This window comes from Callionymus lyra, chromosome 1 (assembly GCF_982586985.1).
Source record: "Callionymus lyra chromosome 1, fCalLyr1.hap1.1, whole genome shotgun sequence".
Lineage (NCBI taxonomy): Eukaryota > Metazoa > Chordata > Actinopteri > Syngnathiformes > Callionymidae > Callionymus > Callionymus lyra.
In genome coordinates this window covers 8,323,541-8,338,502 of record NC_141818.1, presented here as the reverse complement: position 1 = coordinate 8,338,502, position 14,962 = coordinate 8,323,541, and the positions used below count along the sequence as shown (strand labels likewise).

The window sequence follows — 14,962 nt, the reverse complement described above, 5'->3', positions numbered from 1 at the left end:
AGAATAAAAATGATGGAGAAGAAAAGCTTCACATTAGAAAGATTTTATTTTCTTACACAGCGTGAAAACAACATTTCTCAGCATCTCTTAGTAACTTTTCCCTCAGAAGTAAGAATTCATATATTATTATCGTAGCGTAAACATTATTCAGCTTGTTTTCTTCTTCTCTTGCATAAACGTGGTATAAAAACATGACGCCATGACGGTTCTTCTTCTACAGGAAATATAAAAATAGCATGCGTCTCTGAGCTCAAGCGTCTCTGAGCTCAAGCGTCTCTGAGCTCAAGCGTCTCTGAGCTCAAGCGTCTCTGAGCTCAAGCGTCTTCTGGCACCAACGTCTCCGAAGAGAAAGTAAAAAAAAAAAAAAAAAAAAGGCACGTGAAGACTTGGACATTCACGACTCAACGTTCTCGGCGTCAGTGTCGTTAAAAAAAACAACTTAAAATCCAGTGTGTGTGTGTTTGTGTGTGTGTGTTGTAAACATGTTAGCATGCAGACGTACAAACCTCCGACACACACACACACAAGGCACTGATGCACACGAGGGTGTGTAGCTTGGGTCAGTATTTGGGTAACGTGTCCCTGGCGTCCTGCAGCTTGGACAGAACCCACTGCAAGAAAACACCCGTGAGCTGGAGACTCTGTCAGCAGGAGGTCCTTCACTCACCTTCGCGATCTCTGGACTCCTGAAGTTGATGATCTTCCCGAACTCTTTGGCATGAAAGACCGACTTCACTCGTTCCTGTTCGTCGCACACGGAGCCGTTACATTATGACCACCAGCGAGGAGATCAGTATCATCAGAACGTTTTAATGTAAGAATTAAAATCTTTATTTTACACACGTATATGTGTTTATTATATACTGAATATTTTCTTTAATGATTGAATGCAAGGGTTGAATTTGTTTTTATTGAATACAAAAATGTAATCATTTACATATTGAAAGTAAGCAAAATAAGGTTGTATTTGTGTTCATAGAATACTTTTATTCAATAATTTCCATATTATAAAGGTTGAATTTGTGTTTTTATTGAATATTTAAATCTAAAAATTTCTATATTAAAAGATTGAATTTGTGTTTATTGAACACTTAAATATAACTATTTCTATTTTGAAAGGTTGAATGTGTGTTTATTGCATATTTAAATCTAATAATTTCAATATTAAAAGGTTGAATTTGCGTTTTTATTTCATATTTAAATCTAATAATTTATATATTAAAATATTGAATTTGTGTTTTTATTGAATATTTAAATCTAATAATTTCTATATTAAAAGGTTGAATTTATGTTTATTGAACACTTAAATATAATTGTTTCTATTTTGAAAGGTTGAATATCTTTTTAACTTTTATATTGAATAAAAGTTAAAAAGATTTTCATATAAAAAAGTTGAATTTCCGTTTATTGAATACTTAAATCTTATCATTTCTAAAAAATATATATATATTTATTTTTTACTTTTATTAAAACATTTCCACATTAAAAATATTGGATTTTTATTTATTGAATATTTAAATCTAATGATTTAAATTTTGAAAGGTTGAATTTGTGTTTATTGAATGTTCTTTTAATATAGAAATGATTTAATTTAATTAAATCATTTGAATTCGTTTTTGTAATTATTTAAAGGAAATATTTGTTACGAAATGTTTCTTCCTTTTTAACACATACAGTTTGATGTTCTAATTCGAATTATCTAAAAAAAATATTTTAAAATTATATTTTATATATTTTATATTTTTTTCGTAGTCTTTTAAATTCAATATAAAAAGTTGGTATAATAGTGACAACAGTCAATACCCAAAGAGTAAAGAGTTAGTAGATCAAACTTTCAGCCAATCAAGTGGCTCACAGATGATCATGTGACTCTTCGCCCGGGTTGATGTTTGCTGTCAATATTACACTGACTTTTTTATTTTGCGTTTAAAAGGCTCTGGATAAAAATATATTGAAATTAAAACATTAATTTTTCAAGTATTGGAATAAAAATATAAAAACCGTGTCTTTTTGTATATATTTGTTTTTTATCAATTAAACTATGGAAACTTTTTTTTATTTTAAAAAACAACCTTTCAAAAAGAAAAATTGAATAAAATTATATATATTTTTAAATGCAATAAACATTTGAATAAGAAAGTTTTAACATTTGAATAAAAAAGTTTTAACATTTGAAATGTAGAAATCAACCATACAACATTCTGATGGCACTGAAATACTGTGTACATAATACTGAATACAACACAAAACGTCTACAGAATACTTTTTTTTTTAAAGCTTATAACATTTAATTGTATCTTCTCTGGGAAACTCCTGGAAGTGGATCAAATTCAAAGAATAACAAATGAATAGTGGGATATAATAATAAATAAGTATATTACCATGTATATATACAGGTAGATATATGTATATATATATATATATGCACACAGGTAACCTTAACGTTTATACTGGACTAGGGAGTCGTACCTTGGCTTCGATGCGCAGGCGTCTGTCCTCCACGATGGTCGGATCCTTGGTGAACTCTTCAAACAAATACTGCCACTCGCAGGTCAGCTGACCAAACGTCCCTTTTGTCACAAAGAATATTCCTCTAGAGACAGAAAATATGACATAGAATTTGTTGGTTTTCGTTGAATCGAGACGGGCTCTGTGAGAAACACTGACCTCTTGGTAATCATTAGGAAGTCCGACTCGTTGACTTTAGCGTGAGCGAAATAGCGGTACTTAGCAAAGCGTCCGTTCTCAATCTTCTGCAAGGAGAAGCACGCAACATTTTAAACAGACCGGCGTTAGCTCGGACTTCAAAACAACAGATTGATGACCAGCTGTGATTCTTCCTGTGTTGACTCACTGAGATCATCTACAAACAAAACTTTTGCTCCGGAAACACAAAGACGATGACAAACAAAACTATTGCTCCGGAAACACAAAGACGATGACAAACAAAACTATTGCTCCGGAAACACAAAGACGATGACAAACAAAACTATTGCTCCGGAAACACAAAGACGATGACAAACAAAACTATTGCTCCGGAAACACAAAGACGATGACAAACAAAACTATTGCTCCGGAAACACAAAGACGATGACAAACAAAACTATTGCTCCGGAAACACAAAGACGATGAGGGGATGAAGAAACAAATGACTTCAAACAAAGATGAACATGGGATGGTTTTATTGAAATGAGACAAAACAAAAATGACGAAAATAAAAAAGGAGCAGTTAGCATGATGACGTAGCCACGAAGCTAACTCTCTGCCTCTGCTTCTACTTCTACACTGGTGAGTACTAGAGTACTAGCTGCTCTCCTCATCCTCTGAGTCCCTTCTACTCCTCTGACTGAGGGCCAAACACCTCTGTGGACATGATGAGAGAGAAAGTCCGGGTCAGATGCAGACAAACGTTCTAGCTGACGGTGAAGACAAGCACGGAATCTGCTGTTGACTGACTGGAGGTATTACTATAACTACGACAGACATACTTTCTATTATAAATCTGGCAGGAACAAAAGAAAAAGTAGGTTTTGCATACCTGAAGCATTTGACTGCCGAGGCCCTCCCTCTCCTTGTACGGTCGTATGACTCCGTCCTCGTGGATGAAGCGAGGTGGACGCAAAGATCTAATATCCTGGGAAGTTTCCGCTGCCCTGGAAACCCATTTTAACAGACGTTTTATTCAGTCTTCCAACAAACGTTTTTGATTCTTCGAGGGGAAACCACTCAAGGTACTCACCTCTTGATGCCTTGGAAGGTGCTGCTGGCCATGTCTATGATTCCTCCCGTGGGTCTGGCGACCGCACCGACCAGACCTTTTCCAACACCTTTGAAAAATCCCGCTGCTCCCTCCTTTTGTGCTCCTGCAACACAGATGTTTAAAATGACTGAACCGTGTTGCTAGCATGGAACGTAATCCATGAGACACATTTTTTTTCTGTCAATTGTTCATAGATTAGTTTAAATAAAGTTGGTGAAGGATTCAGATTTCTCGCAGGCGAGCAAAAGATACCTTTTATGGGTTTGGTGACGATCCCTGTAATTCCACTGAGGAACCCCTGAAGAATAAAAAAAGCCCATCAGTTCCAGACTCGTGATTCAAAGAGTTCTCGACACGTACAGAGACGAGTCCTTTCCCTCCTCGGGCGAGGCCTTCCTTCAGGCCGCTGGGCTGTTTGTTCATGGTTTCTCGCCGCTTCTGCTGGTACTCCTCGTCCATGGTGATGGCGGCCACGCCCTTCGCCATGGCGCCGGTGATCCTGGAGGCCGCTCCCGCTATACCACCTGGAAGATAAAGGCAAGACTTTTTACCTGCCGAGACCAGCTGTGGAATGAACCTTTCATCACTAGCTTGACTCTTCAGCGAGAAGAAATGATTCCTTAATCTGCTCCGAGATTAAATAAAATAAATCATATTTTAATAATGAATTAAAGAGAGATACTGTCGCTCCTTCATGTCCACTAGTGTAAGGGTATATAATAAAATAAACAATATTTTAATCAGTGTTTATACTTCACAACTGTTTATTGTTGTATTTGTACTGTTGTGTTTTTTTGTACTCCTACTAATGATTGTCATATTCAAATTGTTAATTATGTTTAATATTTATTATAAGATTTCCTTTTATTGTTTTTTGGTAATTTTTTTTAATTATTACTTATAATTTATTTGAACATATGAACTGTATGTTTATTCTAATATTTTTCAACTGTGAATTTTCTGTGACGACGATCCTTGTATACATAGTGGGGGGAATTGAACTTAGCGTTAGCATTAGCAGTAGCGGTAGCACTAGCATACATATTTAAATAATATCATCTAGATTGGGATTTTTTAATGTTTTACTCCTACTTCAGATGATTTTCAGGCTGATTTATTTACTTGTTCTTAAGTAAAATGCCATCAGAGTAACAGTACAACAACAAATATATTTTAGTTTATTCATACCAAGTTATCCTCTTATACATTTGATCATTTTGGGAGGAAACCAGAGGGCCTAACTAGTGAGTAACTAGTGCCTAACTAGTACACAACCATGCTTCATAAACTCACCAACGGCTCCACCAACCAAGGCCTTCACGCCGAGAGCCATACCCTCGACAAACTCTTCTGGTCCCTGGATCGCTCCCTAGACAAACACAAATAAACCCTTAAATCAACATTTAAAAATTAAACAGATCGGTAATCTCAGATTAGACAGTTCATGAAGTTTTTATTCAAGCCAGAAGATTGTTTTAACCATAACTTTACGTTAAACTGGCTAAAAATGGAAACAGGAAATCATTATTAACTCATCAGGGACTATTTACAGGAGACTATGAGGAAAACTGAACATTTTTATTTGCAGCCATAATGCAAAAAAACATGGTTTAGGGACATATTTATCAGAATTAAATTGCATTTTACCACGTTTTATTTCTGCAATACCTGGTACGGCTCATAGAAAAAAGCCTCCACTCCCTCAGAAAGTCCTCGGATGAGTCCGAAGGGGTTTCCAAGTACGTCCAGGCCCAACACCAGCACGTACATCTGTTTAATGGCCTACAAAATAAAAGGTTCAACTATGAGAAAAACAGAATAAGTTACACATATTGTTGTGATCATAAAATACTGCACCTGTTTGGAGTAATGTCCGATGACTTCCCACTGCAGCTGCTGCGTGGTACAAAACTGGAAGGTCATCTCGAAAAAGGCGAGCCTACAAAACAACAGCTACTTTGAAGGACAGATTTCAAATGACAGGCTTTTATTTTGCAGGGATACGTACTTGAAGACCACGTCCTGCACGTCGGTGAGCGTCGCGCCGATGCTCTTCAGCAGCAGATTCAAGGACTGGACTGGAATGAGCTCCGTATCCCGTTTCTTCTTCATGCCGTCTTCACCCCCGGAGCTCAGAGAGAAACTGAGGTGAAGCTGCAAATACATCCAAGACGATTGTTTAGATTCCTCAGATCAACTGACTTAACACACCTTTTTGACAAAACTTTGAATTTTAATCATGTAATAAATGTAAATAATGTTGTTGTATATATAATATACACAATTATTATCTTGTAATAAAATAAAAAATTATCTGTAATGTAATATATATGACTTTAATCTCATAATAAATGTACATATTACATTTACATTTAATTACTTAACTTAAATCTCATAGTAAATGTAAATAATCTTTTATAAATGTAATATATATATAACTTTATCTCGTAATAAATGTAAATAAATGTGTTGTAAATATAATATATACAATAATTATCTTGTAATAAAATAAAACAAATCTTGTTGTAAATGTAATATGTACAACTCTTATCTTGTAATAAATGTAATAGTCTTTTGATTTATTAAATGTATGCGAGTTTAATATTCTAATGAATGTAAATAACCTTGAAAAATAATTACAAAAAGAATCTTGTAGTCAACATATCAACTTTAATATCGTAATAAACAGAAATATATACAACATCTCAAAATAAATGTAAATATTATCATAATTAACGTAATACATCTTAATAATCTATTTCATTTATCTTAGAAAAAATACTAACAATGTTGCATTAAGTGATTTAATTAAGGCTTTATCTCGCAATGTATGTAAAATATACGACTATAATATTGTAATAAATGTATTATATACAACTTTAATCACGTAATGTTAAAAAAAAAAGAAGCCTTTGAGAAGCCCTTTTAATATGTGTATTTCCAATTGATGTAACATAAAATCTTAATTTACACTCTTTTAATCCTAGCTCTATGAAAGAATATTCTTCTGGTTTTAATGGAGACATATTTTTCATTAAAGTGAGGCAATATTTCATCGTAAAAAAACATTTAAAAAAGTAGTGAAATACCTTGATGGGGGAAATGTGGAAGTATTCATAAAGGCTTATTGGAGAAGTGTCAGCAGCAGAGAACTGGTTAATCTCTGTCTTTATATACTCAATGTCCTTTTCAAACAGTTCCACCTGAAACAAGAAGGATCAATGTTTAAAGACATGAGTGAAATATAAAAATCCACAAATAGAGTCAAGAGTCGACCTCTTGCTCCGAGGTGACGATGCTGCCGTTCTCTTGAGCGATCAGGTCCAAGAGGGCGTAGAGGAAACCCAGGTCAAGCTTAAGATCCATTTCTTGAATCAGAACTTTGAAGTACCTGTCAGAAGAAAGTCATTTGTATCAGCAAACGTTAAGATTTAACCTCAAACATTCTTAAAATAATGGAGAATGTGTACTTGATGCGGGAGATGTCCGAGTGTCCGGCTGTCCTCGTCACGATGCAGATATCCGTCAGAGGCTTCGGTTCTGCAAGGAAAACATAAATAGAGGTTAAATAAAAGAAACACTATAAAGGCGGATACTGCTATGGTTTGGGAAGATACCAGAGTCCATGGCGATCGACTTTGGCAGCTTCACAGGGTAGAAAACGTAGGGAAAGATGGCGCCTGGCAGCTGGTTCTGGATCTGAACGAGGGACCGAGAGTTTAGAGAAAGCACTTTGGCGACTGAGGGTGTGTTCTCACCTGTATGCGATGGATCTGGACACGATAGGAGTGTTGCCGTGGCGACACACTGTACTCCACCTTCACACCGGGGATGAAATGTCGTCGTAGAGGAGCGTCCACCGGCTGGAACATCCGCATGTCACAACCGTTTGGCGTGAAGGACACCTGAAGAAGGGAAGGAATAAGATCACAATCCAGACAGAAAACACTAGAAAGGACTCACGGAGCGAAGACCCCTGTTAAGCAGCTCATTTACACTCACATTACCAAAGTAGATTAATGTTAATGTTAATCAAGATGTCAGTGTTTAAGATAAGATAAGGAAAAGAGTATGGACGTCAACAAGTATCAAAAGTAAAAGTGATGATGAAGGAGTTAGATTGTAAAGTTTGAAGAAGATTGACACAACACAGAGTAAATTAAGAAAAATCAAAAAATTGAAAGACAATATTGCGATCGGACTCTTACTTCATGTTTGAGACAGTTTTGTAAATAAAGACTTTGTTTGACCTCAACTGAAACTCTGGTTATTGCGCCTGATGATGAAATCCAGGGTTGAGTTAGAACTAAATTGACTTAAATTAGATTAGATGGACCTTATTAATCCCTCTGGAGATCTCCTTCAGCAGTCTGTCAAACTGAGCCTGAGAAACCTGGGTGTTGTATTTGATAAAGACATGTCTCTAGTTCAACACTGCAGGAAACTGACCAAAGTCTATTTCCTTCAACTGAGGAAAATCTCTAAACTCAGGAAAATGGTGTCACACGATTTATGCGTTTGTGTTTTCTTGTGACAGATTATTTTGGTGTCTTAACAAGAAGGAGCTGTCTCGCCTGCAGTAAGAATTATGACCCGCTCTAGTAGAAGAACTCACATTTCTCCGATACTTAAATCTCTTCACTGGCTGCCAATTTCTTTCAGGATCAACTTTAAAATTCTGGTTCTTATCTATTCATGGTCAGACTCCTCCTTACATCACTGATCTGATCCAGCCTTACACCCCAGCTCGGGCTCTGAGGTCTGTGGATCAGAATCTACTGATGGTTCCTGAACACGGTTCAGGACCAGAGGAGAGAAATCCTTCCAGACTGTTGCTCCTAAGCTTTGGAACAATCTCTGTGTTTGATGATCTACTGACTCCTTCAAGAAACATCTTAAGAGCTTTTTATTTGAGCAGGCTTTTTCTTAATTATCTTGGGGCAGTTGTGTTTGTTACTCTGTTGTCTTGGCATTTTAAATTTGTTTTAAATTTGTATGTATTTTTGTGTATTGTTTTGTTTTGTTTTTTAAGAGCTTTGTGACCATGGCCTGAGAAAAGGCACATTACAAATATAAATGTCTTACTTACACTCCTGGTCTACATGTTAAAGTATATTTTAATTTTAAACCAGTTTTTAGGACTTTAATAACAAAGAGCCTCCTTGGTTGAAGTGTAACAGAGAGGATTCATTCTGACCTGGAAGTGGTTTTCCAGGTTTTTAACCTCATTATCGGCAGGTCCGGTGCTGATGTAGTCTTGGTAGCTGTTTTCCAGCATTTCAGCCTCACTGATCGTGACAGCTTTCCAGCGGTTCTTCTTCTTCGGCTTATACTCCCAGACCACGTCAGAGCTGTGACACGACAACCACAGGGAAGAGCAAAATAACACGTTTCTATCGGTGTCTTTGAGAGACTTTAGAGCTGGAATGACAATTTATAATTACAAACCTTGTGATCCCAATGAAGGAGACCTCCTGCCCGGTGGAGTTGTTGACCAGTGACACGCCGACGTTCTGCAGCGACACGATATATTCCTGGTCGGCCAGCTGAGCCTTCTCACTCTCACACAACACCTTATACATGTCCAGCTGCTCGGTGAACAACACAACACGCTGCAGACCTGAACACAGACAAGACCGCTTGAAATGTTGGGAGACAAACATGTGATTTCTTAAATATGATTTTGTCTCAACAATACTTATTGAAACAGATGCACTGATGGATGTGACAAAGTTATTCACGTTTGAAAATATGTTGTATTACCTTCAAAAAAGGAGATTACAAACAATTTCCCCTCATTGCTTATATCTTGTCGTTGGTCCTAGAAGTGTAAAAAGAGAAACATTAATTATACTTATTATACGAGTAATACATGGAGCCACATTGAGAACACAGGCCTCAATATGGGGGGAAAACTGCAAAAGATCATCTAAAACAATAAGATATACAAGAGAATATTTGATAACACATAACTCTAAATAAATGTTTATAAATACACTTATATTAAGATTATATGGTACAGGTTATTTTTTAGATAAGAAAATAAATAAATAAAAACTACAATTAAAAATGTAAAAAGAAAATGTAAGGGGTAAGAAATGTTTCTGTTTAATTAAGCGTATATTATAACAATGTGTGTAAGATAGAAAACAGGCATAAAATGTGAAAGAAAATTGTAAACAGTTAGAATAAGTTGTATACACAATTTAAACAGCTTTAAAGAATCTCTAAAAAGGAACAAAATAAAACAGGAAACTCGAAAATAAGTTTGTTTTTGGTTTAAAGAAGAAGGTGTTGTTACACTATGACCAGATAAACACAAGCAAAAGGCCATTGGTTTAGATTAAATATTATTGTCCTTTATTTATTGAATGGATTTCTCTCAATAAAATCTTAATTAAATCACCTCCCTGAAATGTCAATGAGTCTCTGATTATAAACATGATGAAGCTTAAATTCAATTGTCACAACTCAAGAGTCTGGCAGATGACAGGACTACTCATAATCTAAGACACTCCTTGACCTTAAAGCAGAGAAAGGGTTTTGATCCAGTACCTCTTCACAGGTCAGCTTCCCGCTGTATTTTCCCCATTTCCAGTAAAGTTCTCGTGACCCGGTCGGTTCAGCCCAGGTGTAGTAAACAGCTTTTCCAGCCTCCAGCTCTTCGTGCTCCACCTCCTTCTGAGAGCTACAGCAGAATTAAACAAAACATGTTTAGAAACACTGAACAAAAAGGGTTAAAAAAAAGGAAGGGGTCCCAACCACCATCTTCTACCATAGAAACCTCAAAACACGGACGGAAATAGAAAAGGAACGAGCAGCGCCAAAGCACCTGGACGGCCGAGAACACGCTTGGACGAATAAAGTTAGACATTGTTCTTGTAAGGTTAAAAAAAACAACAGAAAGCGGACAAAGACAGCGAAGGATGCGACTCGGAGGAGAAGCTTTCGGCTACAGACGGATGAGGATGGAGAAATAGAAACACAGGTCAATGAAGAACAGGAAGCAGCAGCAGGTGTGACTCTTGTCGGGAGATTTCCCAACCAGCCAACCGAGAACCAGCACATCTACGAGGAGAGACGATTCCACACTTGACAGGAAACCACAGGATCAGGGAAACAGTGTCATAGTTGGAAATGTCTAATCTGCTCCTTTCTTTTTATTTATATTATCTTCTACCCATCGTGTTTTATATGACCCTCCCTTCATATTGACCTGTATACATGGACCGTCTGCCCTGAAGTAAGTAAGTAAGTAAGGGTTATTTGTAAAGCACCTTTCCATACCAGGGTCACAAAGCGCTTTAACAATCAAAAAAACAATACACAGTTAATATATATATAATTTTCTCTCACTAAATCCTCCCCTACCGTTTTCTCCATCCATCTGTCTACCTTCTATCCACCCTCCCAGCCTGTCACAGCAGGAGGCTGTCAACACTGAACTTAATGATATGAAACTTGAAATAAAATTGAATATATACTGTATATCTGTATCTATATATGTATATATAGAGAGATATATCTCTCTATATATATATATATTCATGTGTGTGTGTGTATACGGTGGTTACAGGAGCAGATTACACAAAGACAAAAAAGAACAAAATGTGAAGCGATCACTTACTAACTTTAAAAACCTGAACTATTTTTCCGATCACACTCTGAAATCTGGTGTTAGTCCTTTAATTGCCAATTAAGACGAAAATGTTAAGGTGGCAAAACAAAACAAAAAATCTTCCACTAGATGGCAGTAGATCAATTTTCAAGAATCGTTTTTTTTGTTAATTGTATATAATTAATTAATAATAATTTTCTCTAGGAGTTCAGGGTGCGTCGGAAGAGTTCCCCCTCATTTGTACGTTTCTACCTGTCCTCCTCCTCTGAGAAGGAGAGGTCGAGCAGCTCGTCGGGAACCCAATTGGACTCTGTCCGTGCGCTGCATGAGCCACAACACAAAGACACAAGGGCTGTCATCAGCAAAACAAAAACAAAAACAAAAACAAGGCTCACATCCTGGCAGCTGCTTGATCTTGGAAACAAAGACATGTTAATACATCTCATGCACACACACACACATAATGTTAAAAGTTAACATTGCATTGACATTTTCAGATTAATCTTAAAGGACTTAAAATAATTCTAATGAAACTTATAATTTAAAAAAAATCTATATGATAAACTAGTAACTATGTGTTCAGATTAACCAGATCAACCAGCGTGACCTGCAAATTGTTTGACGATCGTCCGAAAAAACAGTTTTTTACCCATAATTCTCGGATTAAAAACATGTTATTGTGATTATGTGAGGTCCTGTTTCTGCTTCAGACCATCTTAGATCCTGAGATCTTTCCTCACCTCTGATGGAACAGCAAGGTCTGGCTCTCGGTGTGGTTGATGAGAAGGAAAGGAGCGGCGCCGTCGATGTACTCGGAGAAGCGTATGGTGGCGGAATGTTCCGACAGGTTGACGTGCACGTTGATGCCGACGAGCTACCATGGAGAAAGAGACGCAGGTGAGATGTTACCGACTCTCTAATCACTTGAATGATAAGAACTTACCGAGTTGTCCAAGTGCAACAACAAGCAGTTCTCCGGACGAGTGAAGTCAATAGTGCGAGGTGGAGACAAACATCCTTCCACTTTGATTTGTACGAGCTTGGTGTCGTTTTCCGGCCAGAAAGGAATGGCCAGCTGAAGACATGAACAAAAATCCAAACTTTAATCAAAGATTCTTTTCTTTCTTGAAACAAAAACTAACAAACGTTCAGACATGTGACCTGTTCTGGTTGAGCCTCGGTCCAGTTCTCTTGTCCTTTCTCGCAGACGAAGACGGTGTGTTTGGTTTTGTTGACCAGCATGTAGAACGGCACGAAGGTGACGATGCGGGTCAAACTGAAGCTGCTGGCGTCGATCTTCACGCCGACCTTGACAAGAGAACAGAGACGGTCAGCGATTGACGACAGCAACGAGGACTCGTGCTCACCTTGTAGTCTTTGTATCGGCCTTTACATTTCACATCCCCGTGACTGCCCACCGTGTCCAGAGAGAAGTCGTCCGAGAGTTCACTGTCCGAGATCATGAGTCGGACCTGGGGAAGGAGACGGATTGTTATTAACCATGAAACAAATCAAAGCTTTCAAGAAAACCAGTACAAAATTAATTCTTTTTTTATTATTAGGGCTGGGAAAGTTAACAATTCTTGGGGGAGTTAACGCATTAAACATTAGAAATTTATTTAATGGCGAAATAAAACTAGTAGCTCAAATGCGAAATTGTATCTTCCAAGAGAAAAATGCCCAATTTTATTTAGATACTAAATCATAAAAGGATTTTTTTTTTTACAATTACACTAAATATGTAGTATTGACCAGTGCGGATGTTAAATGTGTTTATTGCCAATGTTGTAAACACATCATAGGATTGTTTTAACGTCAGTACAGAATAATAGAATGACATAAAATAACACACAGAATAAACAATAGAAAAACAGAACCAAGCACCAAGGCAGCCAACATTTTCCCAAAAGTGCACTTTAAGCTAATTTTGAAATAATTTTACTTGGCTTATACAATGCCATTAATTGTGATTAATCAAGGAAATTATGTGATTAATCACAATTAAAAGATATACGAATATGAAAACAATATAAATATATATATATATATATATATATATATATATATATATATATATATTTACACATTTGTTTTTTTCATCCTTTCCTGAGAAGTCTAAATACAGTATGTTACATGACATATATTTTGTTATTAGTTTCTTATTTAAAGAATCATATTTAAGTATTGTGACAACAGGCTATGTTATATGACATTACATTACATGCATCATATAACATGACACAAAATAAGACGCATGTTTTGCTCCTCCTTGTGGTTGTACATTACATTTTTAATTGTTCACAATGACTATGAATATATACTAGTTTTGTCTTTTTTTTATCAATTATTTAAAAGTTTAAGTTTGAGCCAGGGGTGTAAATCTAGCAGTCTAAGTCGCAGACGAACAAGATGTTTATTTACCTGACACAACGTAGAATTTTGATATTTTCTTTTAATTTTTTAAGACTCAATTTACCCTAATATCTTTAATAATTTTTTTCTTCTTTCACCAAACAAATTCCAGTTTTACCTGTATTGTTTGCATCTATAATCTCAGTGCCTTATCTAATCTTTAAAGATCGCCATAGCAACATGAATATTCATTTACGTTACGTACATAAAATGACCTGGCCGGCCTTATTTGGGCCTTGGGTCATTGATGCATTCAATATACGTGCCACTGAAATATTTCACGATTTCACTAATACAGATAAAGTTGATGATCTTCAGGTCCTATTGTTGCATGTACTGTAGAGTAAATTAAAATAAAATCAAAGTTGTTTAAAAAAAAAAACAGTAGTCCGATCATTAAAAACGGGAATCAATAAATGCTATGAAAGAGACCACTATTTTTTTTTTTTTTTTTTAAGTCTATAGGCTAATTACAACCACCCTTTAAAGAATTTGATCTTCTATTCAATAATAATAATATCAATAAATTGCATTTAAAGGCAGCTTTCTAAAACACTCGGGTCTTGTCGTACCTTGTTGTTCCTGAAGAAGTAGCGAGGTTTGAAGGAGAAGAGCAGAGGCATGTCGTAGTCTGGAGGATGCTTGCGATGGATGTCGTCTGCCTTGTACTGGAGCAGACGGTTGGTCTTGTTCACCATCCAGTACGGCGAGTGAAAGGCAACAACGGTTTGTCCCTGGTCGTATTTCACGTGCACCGCGATGTCCAGCTCTGCCTTTTTCCTTTCCGTCCCTTCCATGTCCTCCTCTTCTGCCTCCCGGAGCGACTGGAAGACGATGAAGGTGATCTCCTCCTGGTCGCTGCGGAGACTGATATGGAAAGGATGCGTTTATTTCATGGGAAATATCTTCATCACATCCGGAAAATAAAAATCTAGCAACACATTTTAAAAAAAAATAAAGCTCAAAAGGTAAGAGACCTGTAGTTAGAAGACCAATCCTGGGCCAGGTAGTTAAGTAGGAGCAGGTTGAGACTTGACTGGTTGATGACGGCTGTGTGGAACTGAGCCGAGTGTCCCGGATCTAAAGTGGCCTCGGGCACCGCCGCCCCGCTGTCCTGTTGATCAGGGGAGCAAGAAACAGCTGATTCATCACTTTTTTAAGAACTTCTTGTA

General features: G+C 36.7%; 1 protein-coding gene across 3 annotated transcripts in view; it reads right to left on the bottom strand.

Annotated features, from left to right (window-relative positions):
* Positions 1-27: 27 nt before the first annotated feature.
* The window catches only part of vps13a (vacuolar protein sorting 13 homolog A), a 38,361-nt gene continuing 23,426 nt past the window's right edge, over positions 28-14,962 (bottom strand). The window contains exons 49-76 of one of the 3 annotated variants that reach the window (XM_087791719.1): positions 14,768-14,904; positions 14,363-14,657; positions 12,746-12,850; positions 12,540-12,686; positions 12,322-12,453; positions 12,119-12,252; positions 11,631-11,699; positions 10,316-10,448; positions 9,524-9,581; positions 9,209-9,380; positions 8,958-9,111; positions 7,519-7,665; positions 7,378-7,459; positions 7,231-7,300; positions 7,037-7,151; positions 6,850-6,963; positions 5,769-5,914; positions 5,618-5,699; positions 5,429-5,542; positions 5,054-5,129; positions 4,121-4,284; positions 4,013-4,058; positions 3,740-3,863; positions 3,539-3,653; positions 2,668-2,753; positions 2,470-2,593; positions 668-742; positions 28-611 (exon numbers count right to left, since the gene is read on the bottom strand). In XM_087791719.1, coding sequence (XP_087647845.1) covers positions 561-611; positions 668-742; positions 2,470-2,593; positions 2,668-2,753; positions 3,539-3,653; positions 3,740-3,863; positions 4,013-4,058; positions 4,121-4,284; positions 5,054-5,129; positions 5,429-5,542; positions 5,618-5,699; positions 5,769-5,914; positions 6,850-6,963; positions 7,037-7,151; positions 7,231-7,300; positions 7,378-7,459; positions 7,519-7,665; positions 8,958-9,111; positions 9,209-9,380; positions 9,524-9,581; positions 10,316-10,448; positions 11,631-11,699; positions 12,119-12,252; positions 12,322-12,453; positions 12,540-12,686; positions 12,746-12,850; positions 14,363-14,657; positions 14,768-14,904 — 3,267 coding nt within the window. In that variant the 3' untranslated portion in view covers positions 28-560. Of the gene's footprint in view, positions 612-667; positions 743-2,469; positions 2,594-2,667; positions 2,754-3,165; positions 3,364-3,538; positions 3,654-3,739; positions 3,864-4,012; positions 4,059-4,120; positions 4,285-5,053; positions 5,130-5,428; positions 5,543-5,617; positions 5,700-5,768; positions 5,915-6,849; positions 6,964-7,036; positions 7,152-7,230; positions 7,301-7,377; positions 7,460-7,518; positions 7,666-8,957; positions 9,112-9,208; positions 9,381-9,523; positions 9,582-10,315; positions 10,449-11,630; positions 11,700-12,118; positions 12,253-12,321; positions 12,454-12,539; positions 12,687-12,745; positions 12,851-14,362; positions 14,658-14,767; positions 14,905-14,962 lie in introns of those variants that run through there. The other 2 variants (XM_087791728.1, XM_087791737.1) reach the window with 2 other exon arrangements.